At 41.1% G+C, this 14,355-nt stretch overlaps 1 protein-coding gene across 1 annotated transcript; it reads left to right on the top strand.

Annotated features, from left to right (window-relative positions):
• The first annotated feature begins 362 nt into the window (after positions 1-362).
• On the top strand, positions 363-12,846 carry slc41a2a (solute carrier family 41 member 2a). The gene is made up of 11 exons (XM_061284196.1): positions 363-1,881; positions 2,430-2,820; positions 4,803-4,910; positions 5,536-5,607; positions 5,718-5,862; positions 6,316-6,462; positions 6,946-7,093; positions 7,621-7,700; positions 11,384-11,515; positions 11,603-11,751; positions 11,836-12,846. Exons 2-11 carry the CDS (start codon positions 2,476-2,478, stop codon positions 12,010-12,012), a joined length of 1,503 nt encoding a protein of 500 aa, XP_061140180.1. The 5' UTR covers positions 363-1,881; positions 2,430-2,475; the 3' UTR covers positions 12,013-12,846.
• Positions 12,847-14,355: the final 1,509 nt, after the last annotated feature.

The raw sequence follows: 14,355 nt of genomic DNA, 5'->3' as shown, positions 1-14,355 counted from the left end.
CGAAAGTTCATAGACAAGCGGACATCAACATGCTTATATAAGAATAGATTCCCAATATTATTTCCCCACTTTCCACAAAAAATCTTATCACAAAACGTTTTACATATCTAAAAAGTGAAGAAAAAAAAAGAAAAAGAATATATATATATATATATATATACACACACACACACACACACACACACACACACACACACACACACACACACACACACACACACACTACCGTTCAAAAGTTTGGGGTCACAAAATTGTTTTTATATAATTATATATATAAAGTCAGTCATTAATTATATAGGGCTCGACCGAAGAAAAGGAAGCTGAACAGCACATAACGTCAATATATATATTGTCGGCTGGATAGCTCAGTAGGATAGTCGCCAGACTATCAACGAACGGGACCCGGGTTCGAGACCTGGTCGGGGCGGAGCCATACCATCATCCAGTGTGGGTCTGTGGGCAAGACCTAACACACTCAACACAGCCCCAAGAGCAAATGCAGGGCTGAATAAGACAAAAGGAAAGCGACGCAGATCACAGTTGTCAAGACATGGAAACTCCTAACCATGCACGGAGGGTTCCACCCTAGGTTCAGCACCCTGACACTGTACCCTAGCCGTAAAGAAGGAGGTGGAAGACAACTGAGTGTGAGTACCACTATTCGGGTAACAGCCAAGAATAATGTGCAGTACATCAAGGAAAGAGGTTGAATGGCTGACGTGGTCAGAGGGAAAGTAGCTTGTGTTACCATCATGGCTGCACAGTAACAGACTTTGACCACCAGTGCAATAGAGGCCAACATCTACCACACCAGGCAAGAACCAGACAACATGTAGACTGTGCAAAATGGCTCCGCCGACCGTCCACCACATAACAGCAGGGTGTAGGATTCTAGCAGGGAAAGCATACATGGAATGTCATAACCAAAATCCTGGCCTACTGTACGGGAACATCTGCGCAAAATATGGACTGGAAGCCCCAAGTTCAAAGTGGGAAGCACCCCCTAAGGTGGCAGTGAACAAGCGAGCCAAAGTCGTGTGGGACTTCCAGATTCAGGCTGACAAGATGGGGATGGCGAATAAACTGGACATTGTGATGGTGGACAAACAGCAGAAGAAGACCGTTGTAATGGATATAGCGATGGCAACATCAGGAGAAAAGAACTTGAGAAGCTAGAAAACTACCAGGGCCTCAAAGAAGAACTTGACATGGCCTGGAAAGTGAAAGCCTTGGTGGTGCCCGTGGTCATCGGGGCACTTGGGGCAGTGACCCCCAACCTGGAGGAACTGCAGGAATAACATCAGACATCTCAGTCCAGAAGAGTGCAGTGCTAGCCAAAATACTGCGCAGAACCCTCAAGCTGGTAGAGGACCCGAGCTTGGAGTGGGAGACCACCCGCGGAGGGTGAGAGGGGGAATTATAAACAGTGCTACATAAATAGTGCTACTGAAGCTATAGCAGGGCCTTCCTTGAAAATTCTTATTACTTTATTCAACAACCTGTTGTCGCAAACGGTAAGGTTACAGTGGATAAACACGTGCAAAGCTTTTGTTTTGCACTTTTTTTTTTCTCCCAATTTGTCTGCCTGCTTGAACAACAGCATCAGTTTAGCATATGTGAATAATACATTTATTCATTTGTGGTGGTTATGCAGTCCAGTAATGCATCTGGAACAGACCGCACACTCATCTAACAATCATGCGTCAAAAATGGTGGGCATGCTTGCTATATGATTTGGTCTGGTCATGGGGTGGGACGATGTCACACTTAACTCAGTGTGGAGGCACAATACATCATTCAGAGGATGATGGGACAAGGTAGGGCCACGGATTGCAGTGCAGCGTGAGAAGCTGTTGTCTGCGGAATTCCTAAACATTGAAGGTAAGGTCTAAATAAATATTTTCATCTATCGTAACTGTTTTTTTTTATATTCTGATTTCGAGCGAACATTAATGTGTCGGCCTATACAAACCTAAAGCATGCGTTCTTCGCACGCACGCACGCACGGACACACACACACACTTTTTTTTCATTAACCATAAAATATGTGCACATACACACTGTACAAATCAACATATGTCCAAAAGTATAAATATTTATTGTAGTAAACATTTGTAGCAATTGAAATATTTGCATCACAGAACAATGTGTTAAAAACTAAGGTTATGATTTATTGGTGGTGTCAAATCCGCACTTATTGAACGTAATTGACCCGACTCTCCATTTATAGTTGAATTTTGGGCCATCTCCTGTATTCACATGACTGTCTCACTCCAGCCCCAACCTGTTGGGTCGGGGTGACATTTTCTTAGGCATGCGTTTACAGCTTCATCCCATTTTCAAATTCCAGCTCAAAAACTTAGTTGCTAATGCTTTGCAATTTTTGGATGGATGGGGTTCTGTAACTTAATGTGTTTATGTTTGTTTAGGGCATGTGGAGCAGGATTCCTTTCTGCCAGAGTCCTACTTGACAATATGGTATTCCCAGAGTCAAAGGGTGTCCAGACAAGTGGGTCTGAGGAGAAAAGATCCACCCAGAACCGTGTCCTACCACAACACTCTCCAGGACCCAACTATCTCACCCCGAGATTGATTATTTCACCCGTCAATGTCAATTACGAACCACAGGACTACACTGAGACCGACCCACTACTGCCCAGTGGGACAAGATTCATTGGGTCTCAGGAGGCAAAGATCTCTCGTGGTAGTACAGAGGTACGCCCCGAGTCAGTCTGGTCCTTAGTGTTGCAGATACTGGTGTCGTTCCTGCTGGCTGGGCTGGGAACTATCTCTGCTGGTCTGCTTCTTGACATGGTTCAGGTAAAGAAAATGCCAAGTCATTTAATCGTTCTCAAGTGACGGGTTGTGACCCAAACACGGGTCAGTTTCATTTTAAAAAATCCAAGGATTCTAGAGTGCTTGCTTCAATCATTAAGTGTGAAATTATACAACAAAGGGAATCTTGCATCTACAATTTATTCAAATCAGCCATCTTTGTTGTTTACACAGCCCGAAAGGAGAACGTGGGTCCCCCTTCCCATGGGCTCACCCCGCTGCCAAAGGGGTTGGGTGCATAGTGAGCTGGGCGGCGCCCAAGGGCGCGGACCTTGGGGGTCCGATCCCTGGCTGCAGAAGCTGTCTCTTGGGACTTGGAATGTCACCTCTCTGGCTGGAAAGGTGCCCGAGCCGGTGTGTGAGGCAGAAAAGTTCCGAGTAGACATAGTCGGACTTGCCTCCACACACAGTTTGGGTTCCCGTACAACCCCTCTCGAGCGGCGGTGGACTCTCTTCCGCTCTGGAGTTGGAGGTGAGAGGCGTCCAGCAGGTGTGGGTATACATATTGGCCCCCGGCTGGGCGCCTGTACATTAGGGTTCACGAGAGGGTAGCTTTCCTTCCGCCTTCGGGTGGGGGGACGGGTCCTGACTGTTGTTTGTGCCTATGCACCGAACAGCAGCTCAGAGTACCCACCCTTTTTGGGGTCCTTAGAAGAAGTGCTGGAGAGCGCTCCTTCTGGGGACTCCATCGTTCTACTGGGTGACTTCAATGCTCACGTGGGCAATGACAGTGAGATCTGGAAGGGCGTGATTGGGAGGAACCCCCCCGATCTGAACCCGAGCGGTGTTCTACTTTTGGACTTATGTGCTCGACATGGATCGTCAATAATGAACGCTTATTTGTTCTGCAGCCCTATACAGTCAGCCTCTCATTCTTTTCTGGTCACAACCAACTGGCCATTCTATGTTCTGTCGCCGGTAACTACCTATACATTCCTGAAATAAATCCCAATATCCTGCACGTATGTTGTATGTACTCAACATGGAAAAGTGTGTTTATTTATGTAATGTGTTTGGGAATGGACACCAGGGGTTAGTTGCTATACTGTTGGTGGAAAACGGTTGGTTGGAAACGGTTGGTGGGAAAGAGTGAGACCCGACACAGCTGTTAATTGTCTTGACCGATGCTGCTAAGGCAATCTGTGGTTCCCAGCAGGCATAAAGGAAGTAGGATAAGGTCATGCACCCATTCCACAATGAGGTAATGCCAGAAGCGGGAGCAGACGAGCCTATAAAAGGGCCATTCAGGCAGCTAGAGGGGCTCTTCCCCCAGCGAAGAAGTGAAGATGCTTTTTACGAGGAACAAGACCTTTTCTTTTAAACAACCCAAGATCTTGCAAATAAAGAACCAACTTTTACTCCAGATCTTTGCTCATTTTCCCCAAAACAAGTGAATTCAACTGGTGTTACAAGTGAACATTAAGAGTTTCTTAATCAATCTGAGTATGGTGACCTAGCTTGAACAGTTTATTAACACACCATGAAAATAAAACAAATAAATAAATTAGGGGAATAATTCTAATTCTCTTCTTGCAAGATTGTATGATGTCCTAAGTGCGACTGACATTTGTCTTACCTTACGAATGAAAGAATAGCCAGGGTAATAAGTTTCCTTCACTGAGATCAATTTGTCAAAACAAACGAAGAAACATACATACATACATACATACATACATACATACATACATACATACATACATACATACATACATACATACATACATACATACATACATACATACATACATACATACATACATACATACATACATACATACATACATACATACATACATACATACATACATACATACATACATACATACATACATAGTACATACATACATACAGACAAAGAGACCATTACAAACAAAAAAACAAACAAAATAGTCTCACAAAGTATCATGGGTTACAACAGTTAGCTTTTGAATCAGCACTTTTCTTCCTTTTTTCCATTTCTATGGTAGAGTTGGGATGTATTCCAAGACATCACAGAGATCTTCATTTTGCTTCCTGTTGTACTGGGCATGAAAGGAAACCTGGAAATGACTCTCGCCTCTCGACTGTCAACAGCGGTGAGTGTGGGAACACAAACATGCACAAACATACATACTACATGATAACGACTTACCATATTTTTCGGACGATAAGTCGCACCGGAGTATAAGTCGCACTAGCCATAAAATGCACAATAAAGGGGAAAAAAACCATATATAAGTCGCACTGGAGTATAAGTCGCACTTTTGGGGCAAATTTATTTGACAAAATCCAACACAGACAAGAACGTGCAACAACAAGCTAGATGTGACATAAACACAAACGAAGAACTGAGAACGGGCCTGACGTAACATTGACAGCTATCCAAATAAGTATACCATAAATAACACCTTTATCAAACCATCTGTGTCACTCTAAATCCTTAAATCCATCGATCGTCCTTTATGTAAACAATGCCGCGTGTGCGCCGCCGAACTGTTGTCAGTTGCAGTTCAAATTATTTCACAGGCCCATGACTAATGACTGCTTTTAGTCAATCTTTTATAAGAATTCAGTTTTTTATTATTGTTGTGCATTTTTTCAAATACATACATTTCTAAAACTACAAAAATGCTGTATTTTAAAACCTGCTCATCATTTATATTTTGTCACAAGTCATCATTTAATATTTAATGTATGTATATAAACATGTTTGCATTTCAGGTAAATGCAGGAAAAATGGAAGTTGCAAGTGAAAAATGGATGCTGATCATTGGAAACCTGGCAGTCAAGCAGGTTCATTCTAAAACCCTATTAAAAAATCATATGCATCATCCGCAAACTAACAACCAACTATTGTAGTATTTCACCATAGTTACTATTTACTAATACTACTTATCCTACAGCTACAATCAACTATCCTGGGTCTTCTCGCCTCCCTGATGGCTATTGTGTTGGGCTGGATTGCGGATGGAAGGCTTCCATTCAATCATGTTATCCTTCTGTGTTCAACCAGTGTTTGTACCACATTTGTGGCCTCACTGCTGCAAGGTAAATTTTGGATTACAAAATTGTTTTCTGTCTGACTGGTGTTAGGCATTTTTATCTAAATACAGTATGCATTGTTCAAATTGAACAGATGCTCTTTTCCCCTTCTTTCTGTCCAAAAGAATCACCACTTGTGTGTACGTGTGATTATGTGTACAGTCCCCATCTCATGTTAAACTTGGAAGATGTTACAACGTATTGTTTTTAAAATATCAAGCCTCAATATAAGCTAGATAGTGTAAGTGCAAAGCCCCAATATCTACAAATATTGCTCCATCAATACACCCATCCTTGCATTTGTTAATGCATCCATCCATGCATCCCCTCCTCTTTCTCTCTTTCTCCCTCCCTTCCTCTCTCTCTCTCTCTCTCTCTCTCTACCTCCCTCCCTCCCGTTCAACTATCCGTCCATCCATTCATAAAATGAAAACATAGTCCATTTACAACTGTGTCTAGGTATTATAATGGTGGGAGTGATTATCGTCTCAAAGCGGACTGGGATCAACCCTGACAATGTTGCCACACCCATGGCAGCCAGCTTTGGAGACCTCATCACGCTGGCCTTATTAGCTTGCTTCAGTCAGTGGTTCTACTCCTTCATAGGTAAGTGTCAGGTTTAAGCACCATCAGACACTTAATAAACATGGAAACAGGTGTTGCTGCACTAAAAGGTGGGGGAAGTTGCAGCAGCAGCAACGCTGTTCAACTAACTTTACACCAAAAATAGATTGTTCCTCAAGCAGGACAGCAACTGTGTGCCAGCTGTTGCCCCAACTGTTGGGGTTCCTCTTTGGCTGGAATCTCCAATGCAAACAGCTCAAAAGTCATGCACAACAAAATTTATAAATTAAAATATAATTTTCATTTTAACATACGTTAAATAAACATGAATAAAATGTGTCAAGAACTTAAAGCAACAAAAGAGGTCACTATATATTTTTTTTACTTTTAATGCAACCACAAGAATGAATGATATACTACTTGATGCATGGCCAGGGACATGTCCAGACACCACACTAGTCCACCATTTTCCAGGGCAACTGTGGAGTAAATCCTAACCTACGTTTACACACTTTCTCTTGACAGACTTGTATTCATATGTGCTGTATCTCTTGGATCTGTTTTTGTTGGGCCTGATACCTCTGTGGATTGTGATCTCCTCCAAACACCCTGCGAGTCAGCTTCTCCTCCGTACTGGGTGGGAACCAATCATAACAGCAATGGTCATTAGCAGGTATTGCCTTTGGTTTTACTCAACTTGCATGAATACTGGAAAATCAAAATTTGACATCTAACAAACGTTTTCTTTTGCAAAATAATATTCAAGCACTTATAAGAACTGTAGAGGATTTTTAATTTTTTTTTGCCTGCACAATCAGGATACTGATTGCTGACTCGAGTCTTGAGTCAGGAGAACATGCAGTTAAATGACAGTAGGACTGAAAGCTTTTCATTGTGCTAATCCTGCATTTCAGTTCTCCAGTCTGAGAGAAGAAATGTCAGTGTGAATGGTGCTGGGGGTGACTGGGGTCTTTGAGGATGGCACCAGCTCACATATGGACTTTGCTAGGGTAGATACTCTGCATAGAGCAGTGGAAACAGTCCGAATCATTTTACATTAGATATTATCGACGTAGGAATTGGCCTGAAATAAATCTGTAGTTTTAGCTGGTGAAATTATTATGACATTCAAATTTATTGAGATTTACACATTGATTTTGCTATCTGTCAACAAAAATACATGTTTTTTTTCTTTTTTAGTATGGGGGGGCTTATACTGGATAAGACTGTGTCGGATCCAAACTTGGCTGGAATTATACTTTATGCTCCAGTTATCAATGGTAAGTAGAGCATGAGAATATCAATTTGATTGATGGTCTGATAAGGAGATTGATGCAAAAGAAGTTTGATTGGCAGCTGTTAATTGCAAGTATTAAATAGATCTGGTGGCACCTTGCAGTCGATATTTCGATGAGGGTCAGAATTTGCGTACCTGAAACAATCAGATGAACCCATTTACATGCCTCAAAGGATAGAGCTACTCGAGCACATCTCGATTGAAACAATGTCATGACACAAATCGACATCATGTCTGCTTGTTACTTTCTACCATAAATAAAACGCATTATAGTCATGTCACTCACCACAGGAATAAAACAGAAGGAGGGAGAAAACAATGTGAAATCATTGTTTGAGAACGCTGCGTATACAGTTATTTTCTGTACTACAATAGTACAAGAGCATGCTAAATTAGAAGGTGGTAACCCAATCGCATATTCGGAATTTTAAAAGCCTAATGATTTCGTTATCGTCAAGGGTCCAGATAGCAATCAGCAAAAGGGCCACATGTGGTGTTATGTGAGGTTTTTCTCCTTGGTCATTTTAGGCCACATGTGGTGTTATCTCATGTGAGGTTTTTCTCCTAGGTCATTTTTATCATTGTTTCAAATCATTGTTTGAGAAAGCTGCACATACAGAGGATGCTAAATTAGAAAGTGGTAACCCAATCTCATATCCGGAATTTTAAAAACCTAACGATTTCAATTTAAAAGCCTTTCTACCTTTCCCAAGAACCACGAGAGAAAGTTTGGCCGTTTTACATTTGCAAAACGGGGAGAGCCATCACAACTTGTGAAACACATACACATGTGTCTCAAAGCTACTCCGACTTTTGTGTCGTGCAAGAGCCTTTTTATTGTAAGAAAGCAGGGTGGGGTTGAGTTGTGAACAGATTTTGGGGGGGCCTGAGCAAACTAATTTAGTCTCTTTATCCCTTTGTCTTATTGGTTAAGCATATTTGGACAACAAGCTAAGCAAGGACGTTTGTACAAACCAATGCTTCCTGCACCTGCTCTCGTTGACTGTCAATAGCTGGTCTTGCTTTTCTGCTGCCCGACTGACCAAACATTCCTGCGGCCTGACATATTGCCTGTTTATGACCGCGTCTCCACCTAGCTCGTTTGTCTCGACCCCGTCTCGTCTGCCTTTTGTCCCATCTTCTTGTCTCTCTGCTCGTCTGCTTGCTCTTGTCCCATGAGCCACCAGCCGTGTCCCGGCGTCTGCTGTCCTGCTTCCTTGATTCCTCTTCTTTGCTGCCTCTGTCCTTCAGGAATTCCAGCTTTCCACTACCCTTTCCCATTTTTTTTTCAATAAACAAGTTTGTGCATATGTACTTTAATCAATCGTATTAGTTTTTGGTATAGCGTCACCTACTCAGTGTAAAAAGGGCTGCATTTATTCAAAAATTAAAGAATCAAAGGCTCCTTTGGGAGCTTAAGATCAGGGGATGCTTTGAGAATAATTGTCAATTTCTGTCTATGTGAAGCCCTTTGAGACTGCTTGTGATTTAGGGCTATACAAATAAACTTGACTTGACTTGACTAGTCCTCCCCCCCTTCTGCCCAAGCAAAGAGTGATAAGGGGGTGGTTAATGATTTAAATGCAAACATTCTTCAGGTTATATACAAAGAACACTTTGAAACCCCACTCCCACCTACCTCAATCAAACCCCTGACTCCCACCCAATTCCATCTTGACACAATGTGAGAAGATTCAGGGCCTGGTGGAGTTACGTATTTGTCTGCACTGACAAGACTGCTCTAGTCTTCATGCATATTTCTGTATTTTAGAATATTATTCATATTTTTGTATGTATCGATCACTACAGAGAATTTGGTGTTAGGGTTGACAATTTATTTTGATCATATTGAAATGTTGACAAGAATCATTAACTCTGTTAAAACGTTCCACCTTCCCTTGACTCGTTGAAACTTTCCACATTCCCTTCAGTTGTTGAGACTTTCCAAAAGATGTGGAAGCATTCTTGCTTAGTTAGTTATCTAAAAATGCTCCACAAAGTATGTTTCCACAACCTCGTAGAACCAAGAGCTAAGGCCTTCTGCATTAATCAACCAGTTTGTAGAGCTGACCCCCGAGACCTATTCACCCTCCGCCTGCTTCCTGTCAACAAAATTTATCTTGCAAAAGGTGAAAGCTAGAGTGCTTTCAGGCATACTTGCGTCACACAAGGGTGATGATGACGGTTGGGTTCATCAACAATTACACAAAGAACTTGATCAGAGGCAGAGAATTGTCTTCATTGGCCAACGACTTTTGCAAAAGAGTAGAGCCAGACACACAGAATGTGTGTGGCTCGAATCGAGCCTTTCCTATACAGTCTGGCCACGCCCGGACTGACCGGACTGTGACTTTAGTTAAACAAAGTTGACGTTATTGTTCAACCAAGGATGTTATTGTTTCAAAAGGTGATGTTAATGTTTCAAACAACACAAGACTCTACTCACAAAGTACAACTGTCACAACAGCAAAGATCCTCCATACTTACTTAGAATCGAATGATAATATTTGATATATTTTCCAACAATGACTTTCTCTGCTTGCAAACGTAAAATGGGCAAACTGTCTCCAGTGTTGTTCTTGCAAAGAAGGTAGAGTGGGGAAAACTATCATTTAGAATAGGATAAACTTTACCCACTGGGGTAAAATTATTTGTTGAAAGTAAATTTTGAACAATGCACAATGTTTCCAGTTGCGTGCTTACTATATACACTGTTTTTCAGGATCTTGTAAAATGACCTTGAGCTATTTATTGTTACAAATAATGTGACTGTCGGAGGCTGCAAAGATGAAAAACAAATACAACTCTGAACCTGAGCAGTTTATCAAACGATGTCTAGACATAAGCAAATATATGCAACCTTTAAATTTACAGCCTGGGAAAAAAAAAGGCTGCCCCACTGGTGTGAGCTTCAAACATAATTTTGTCCTACTGCCGGATAAACACCATCAGAGCTCAGCAGAGTTCAAACCCTCATTGTAAAAAGGGCACTCACCACTACTTTTACTGTTTACATTTGCCCTGTAATCTGGGTGGATTACGCAGATCGTCAAATCAAGTCAACTTTATTTATATAGCCCTAAATCACAAGCATGTATTGCAGTAATATTGCGGTAAAGCATTGATTAGAGAACGCATGATAACATATACATTGTTCTAACAAATATAATGGCTACCACATTGAAGAGGGAGCAACAGCAACATCATATACTCTTAACTAATTTATTATCTATCTATCTATCTATCTATCTATCTATCTATCTATCTATCTATCTATCTATCTATCTATCTATCTATCTATCTATCTATCTATCTATCTATCTATCTATCTATCTATCTATCTATCTATCTATCTATCTATCTATCTATCTATCTATCTATCTATCTATCTATCTATCTATCTATCTATCTATCTATCTATCTATCTATCTATCTATCTATCTATCTATCTATCTATCTATCTATCTATCTATCTATCTATCTATCTATCTATCTATCTATCTATCTATACATTATTTAATGAATACTCTTACCGTGTTTTCCATGCAACAACATCAAGCACATACATTAGATTCACTCCTCTCTTCCACCTCGGCAGCCTCTCTTGATTCAATGACACTGTGCTGGCAACTTCATGACTTGTTTCTCTTTATTCTCACTATGCAGGCATTGGAGGTAACCTTGTCTCCATACAAGCAAGTCGCATTTCCACAAAATTACATATGAATTTTGCACATGGAGAGGTTCCTGAAGATCGTAAAAGATGCCACCAACCCTGCAGCACTTTCTTTGGTTCAGGTAAGTATCATTGAGTTCAGCAATTAATAAATGGGTCTCATGTTCACGATGCATGCATGCATAACTGTATGACTGATTTTGATTCAGAACCAAATCACAAATCTGCAAAGGTGCTACTTCTCATTGTCATTCCTGGTCAGCTGATTTTCTTATACGTCATTCACCTGATCAAAGGGTCCTATACCATGCCAAGTGCTCTCTTCACATTTGCGTTCTTGACCGCTTCTTTAATTCAGGTGAGTCAGTCGGATGTGTGTTCCTGCTTAGTTTGCACACATTGTCCCTTTTTCATGCATTTTCTCATCTTTTCTGCTTTGCAGGTCTTTTCTTTGCTGTGTATAGCTGATTGTATGGTGCACTGTTTGTGGAGGAGGGGGAAAGATCCAGACAGTTACTCTATACCCTATCTCACAGCTCTTGGTGATCTTTTGGGGACAGCTCTTCTCTCCCTGGCCTTCCTATTGCTTTGGTGGAGTGGAGACATTGGTGGGGGATAAGCTCAAAGGAGGAATGTGATATTACTGAAAAGTGTTGAATATGAGAGGACAAAATAAATCAGTGTGTTGTATAGTTCGATGCCAGACAGATAGATATAAACCATTTTAAAAATGTTTTTGTATGGGTCAGGTTTATGCACCATCAGATATTTCTTTACACACTGAAAACAAGAAGAGAAAACAACCATTTATTGATTTTCTCGGTCAGTTTCAGTCTCCATCAGTTCTAGTCAAGTCAAGTTTATTAAATCACAAGCAAGTATCAAACGGCTTTACCTGCACAAACAATCTGTACTCCCAGCCACACCCACACCACCAGGAATAGAAATCTAATCATTGGGAAAAAACGGAAACTAAAATCTACAAGCTTTAGTATTGTGTGCAGAGGGCCACAGATTTGGAATGAGCTTGATGAAACACTAAAAATGTTGCAATCCATATCCATCTTCAAGGCAAATCTAAAAAATCAACTCCTATCAATGTATATTTAATGTGCTGGTTATAAATTGCATGAACACCCGTGTCCTGTTGTTAATATATTAGTTGTTAATTTATAAATTGCAAATGTACTTTACATCAAATCCAGAGTAACCAGAATACTGAGGTTGTCTATTGCTTGTCGTATGGTTGTTGTGTGCTGTACCTTGTTGTGTGTTTATTATTGTTGTATGTTGTCCAAAATGTAAGGATATCTGGCCAATATCTGATACTTATGGGAAACCAGGCCCCCTATTAAAAGCTTTAAATAGCTTGCTTGGGGTGACCTTTTCACGCATCCGGAATTACTGTTTGTTGTTCCATGTTGTATGTCTTGAATATCGCGTGAATAAAAACTCAAACTCAAACACGGCTGGTAAGATTATTGGTGCTTCACTCCCCTCCTTGAAGGACATTTACACCTCCCATCTCACCCGCAAGGCGACCACGATTGTGACTGATGTGAGTCACCCCGCTCACGCTTTGTTCGATCTTCTGCCCTCTGGGAAGAGGTACAGGAGCCTGCGCTCCCGCACCACCAGACTCACCAACAGCTTCATATTCCAGGCTGTTAGGATCCTGAACTCTCTCCCACTTTCTGCGTAGCGTCCTGTACTTTTGCGCTATGCTTACTGTCTGCTGTATGCACACTTGCTCCGTTTTGCTCCTCTTATTTATTGTATTATTTGTTTATTTATTATGTCTTTATAATATTATTATTAATATTATTATGTCTTCTTTATTATCACTCTTATTATTTATTGTTTGTGCCTTCTTGTTTTCATTTTGTGTCGTTTACTTGTATGTCTATCGTGTACTATGTATCGTCACCGTGGGATAGTGGAAACGTAATGTCAGGTTTTTATTCACCGACTGAATAAATGTTAAGAGAAAAGCATCAGCAGACAAACCACAAGTGAGGCAGAATATTGAGTCGCAGCTTGCGCAAGGAGTGCAGTACAGACAGGTTACAATGACCGAACTACACTAAAGTCTGTCTGCATCCTTGCTCTTTTTATTTGGGGTTTTTGCCCTACCCACAAGTGTAGCAGAAACCGCTAAGGGAAAGGGGAAGCGCAAAGGCTTCTGCTTTGGTAAACGTAAAAAACGGCAAATGATATACTTATATGGCGATATAGGAAGAAGCACACAGAGTTCAGCAAGTTCAGTGGGTTCAAGCAACCACATCAGCAGGAACCAGGGGCGCTCCTATTGCTCCATCGCTTGAGAGTGTGAGGTGCGGTGACAGCCACTCGACCAAGAAAGATGATTGATAGACACAATGCTGTTGCAGGGCATTGTGTTCTCTGCAGCTGCATCCCGCCGACCAAGATATAACCTCACACCTTTTCTGTGGTTTTCTGTGGTGAACATAAGAACAGCAAAGCAGAACAACAAGCATATATTCGTACTAATATAGCGGTAAAACATTTATCGTAATATGGTAATAAAAAAACAAAAAGAGAACGCATGATAACATATATATACATTTTTCCAACACGTAATTTCGGTTTCTTTGTGTGTCTTGGCATGTGAAGAGATTGACAATAAAGCAGACTTTACGAACACAATGCTCTCGTATCAGACGCTTGCTCGATCACCTGCTCGTTTGCTGTCACAATGTACCCTACACAAATCCGAAACATTTCTTCGCTATCGAGTTTGCTAGCGCATGCGCAGTGATACTGACCGGCAAAATAACATCCGGTTGTTCCCAAAGATGATCTTTTTTCTGAAATAATTTTACGTTTACGGACTTAAGTAGGAGTCGAAATTTGGGTGTGTATTATACAGGGGTACAGGCTTTTTTCCAGCATCAACATGCCATTTTTAGGGTGCGTATTATACATGGGGGCGCATTATACA

This window comes from Syngnathus typhle, linkage group LG7, assembly GCF_033458585.1.
Source record: "Syngnathus typhle isolate RoL2023-S1 ecotype Sweden linkage group LG7, RoL_Styp_1.0, whole genome shotgun sequence".
NCBI lineage: Eukaryota > Metazoa > Chordata > Actinopteri > Syngnathiformes > Syngnathidae > Syngnathus > Syngnathus typhle.
Note: the sequence above shows the minus strand (reverse complement) of the source record. Positions and strands in the feature narration are given on the sequence as shown.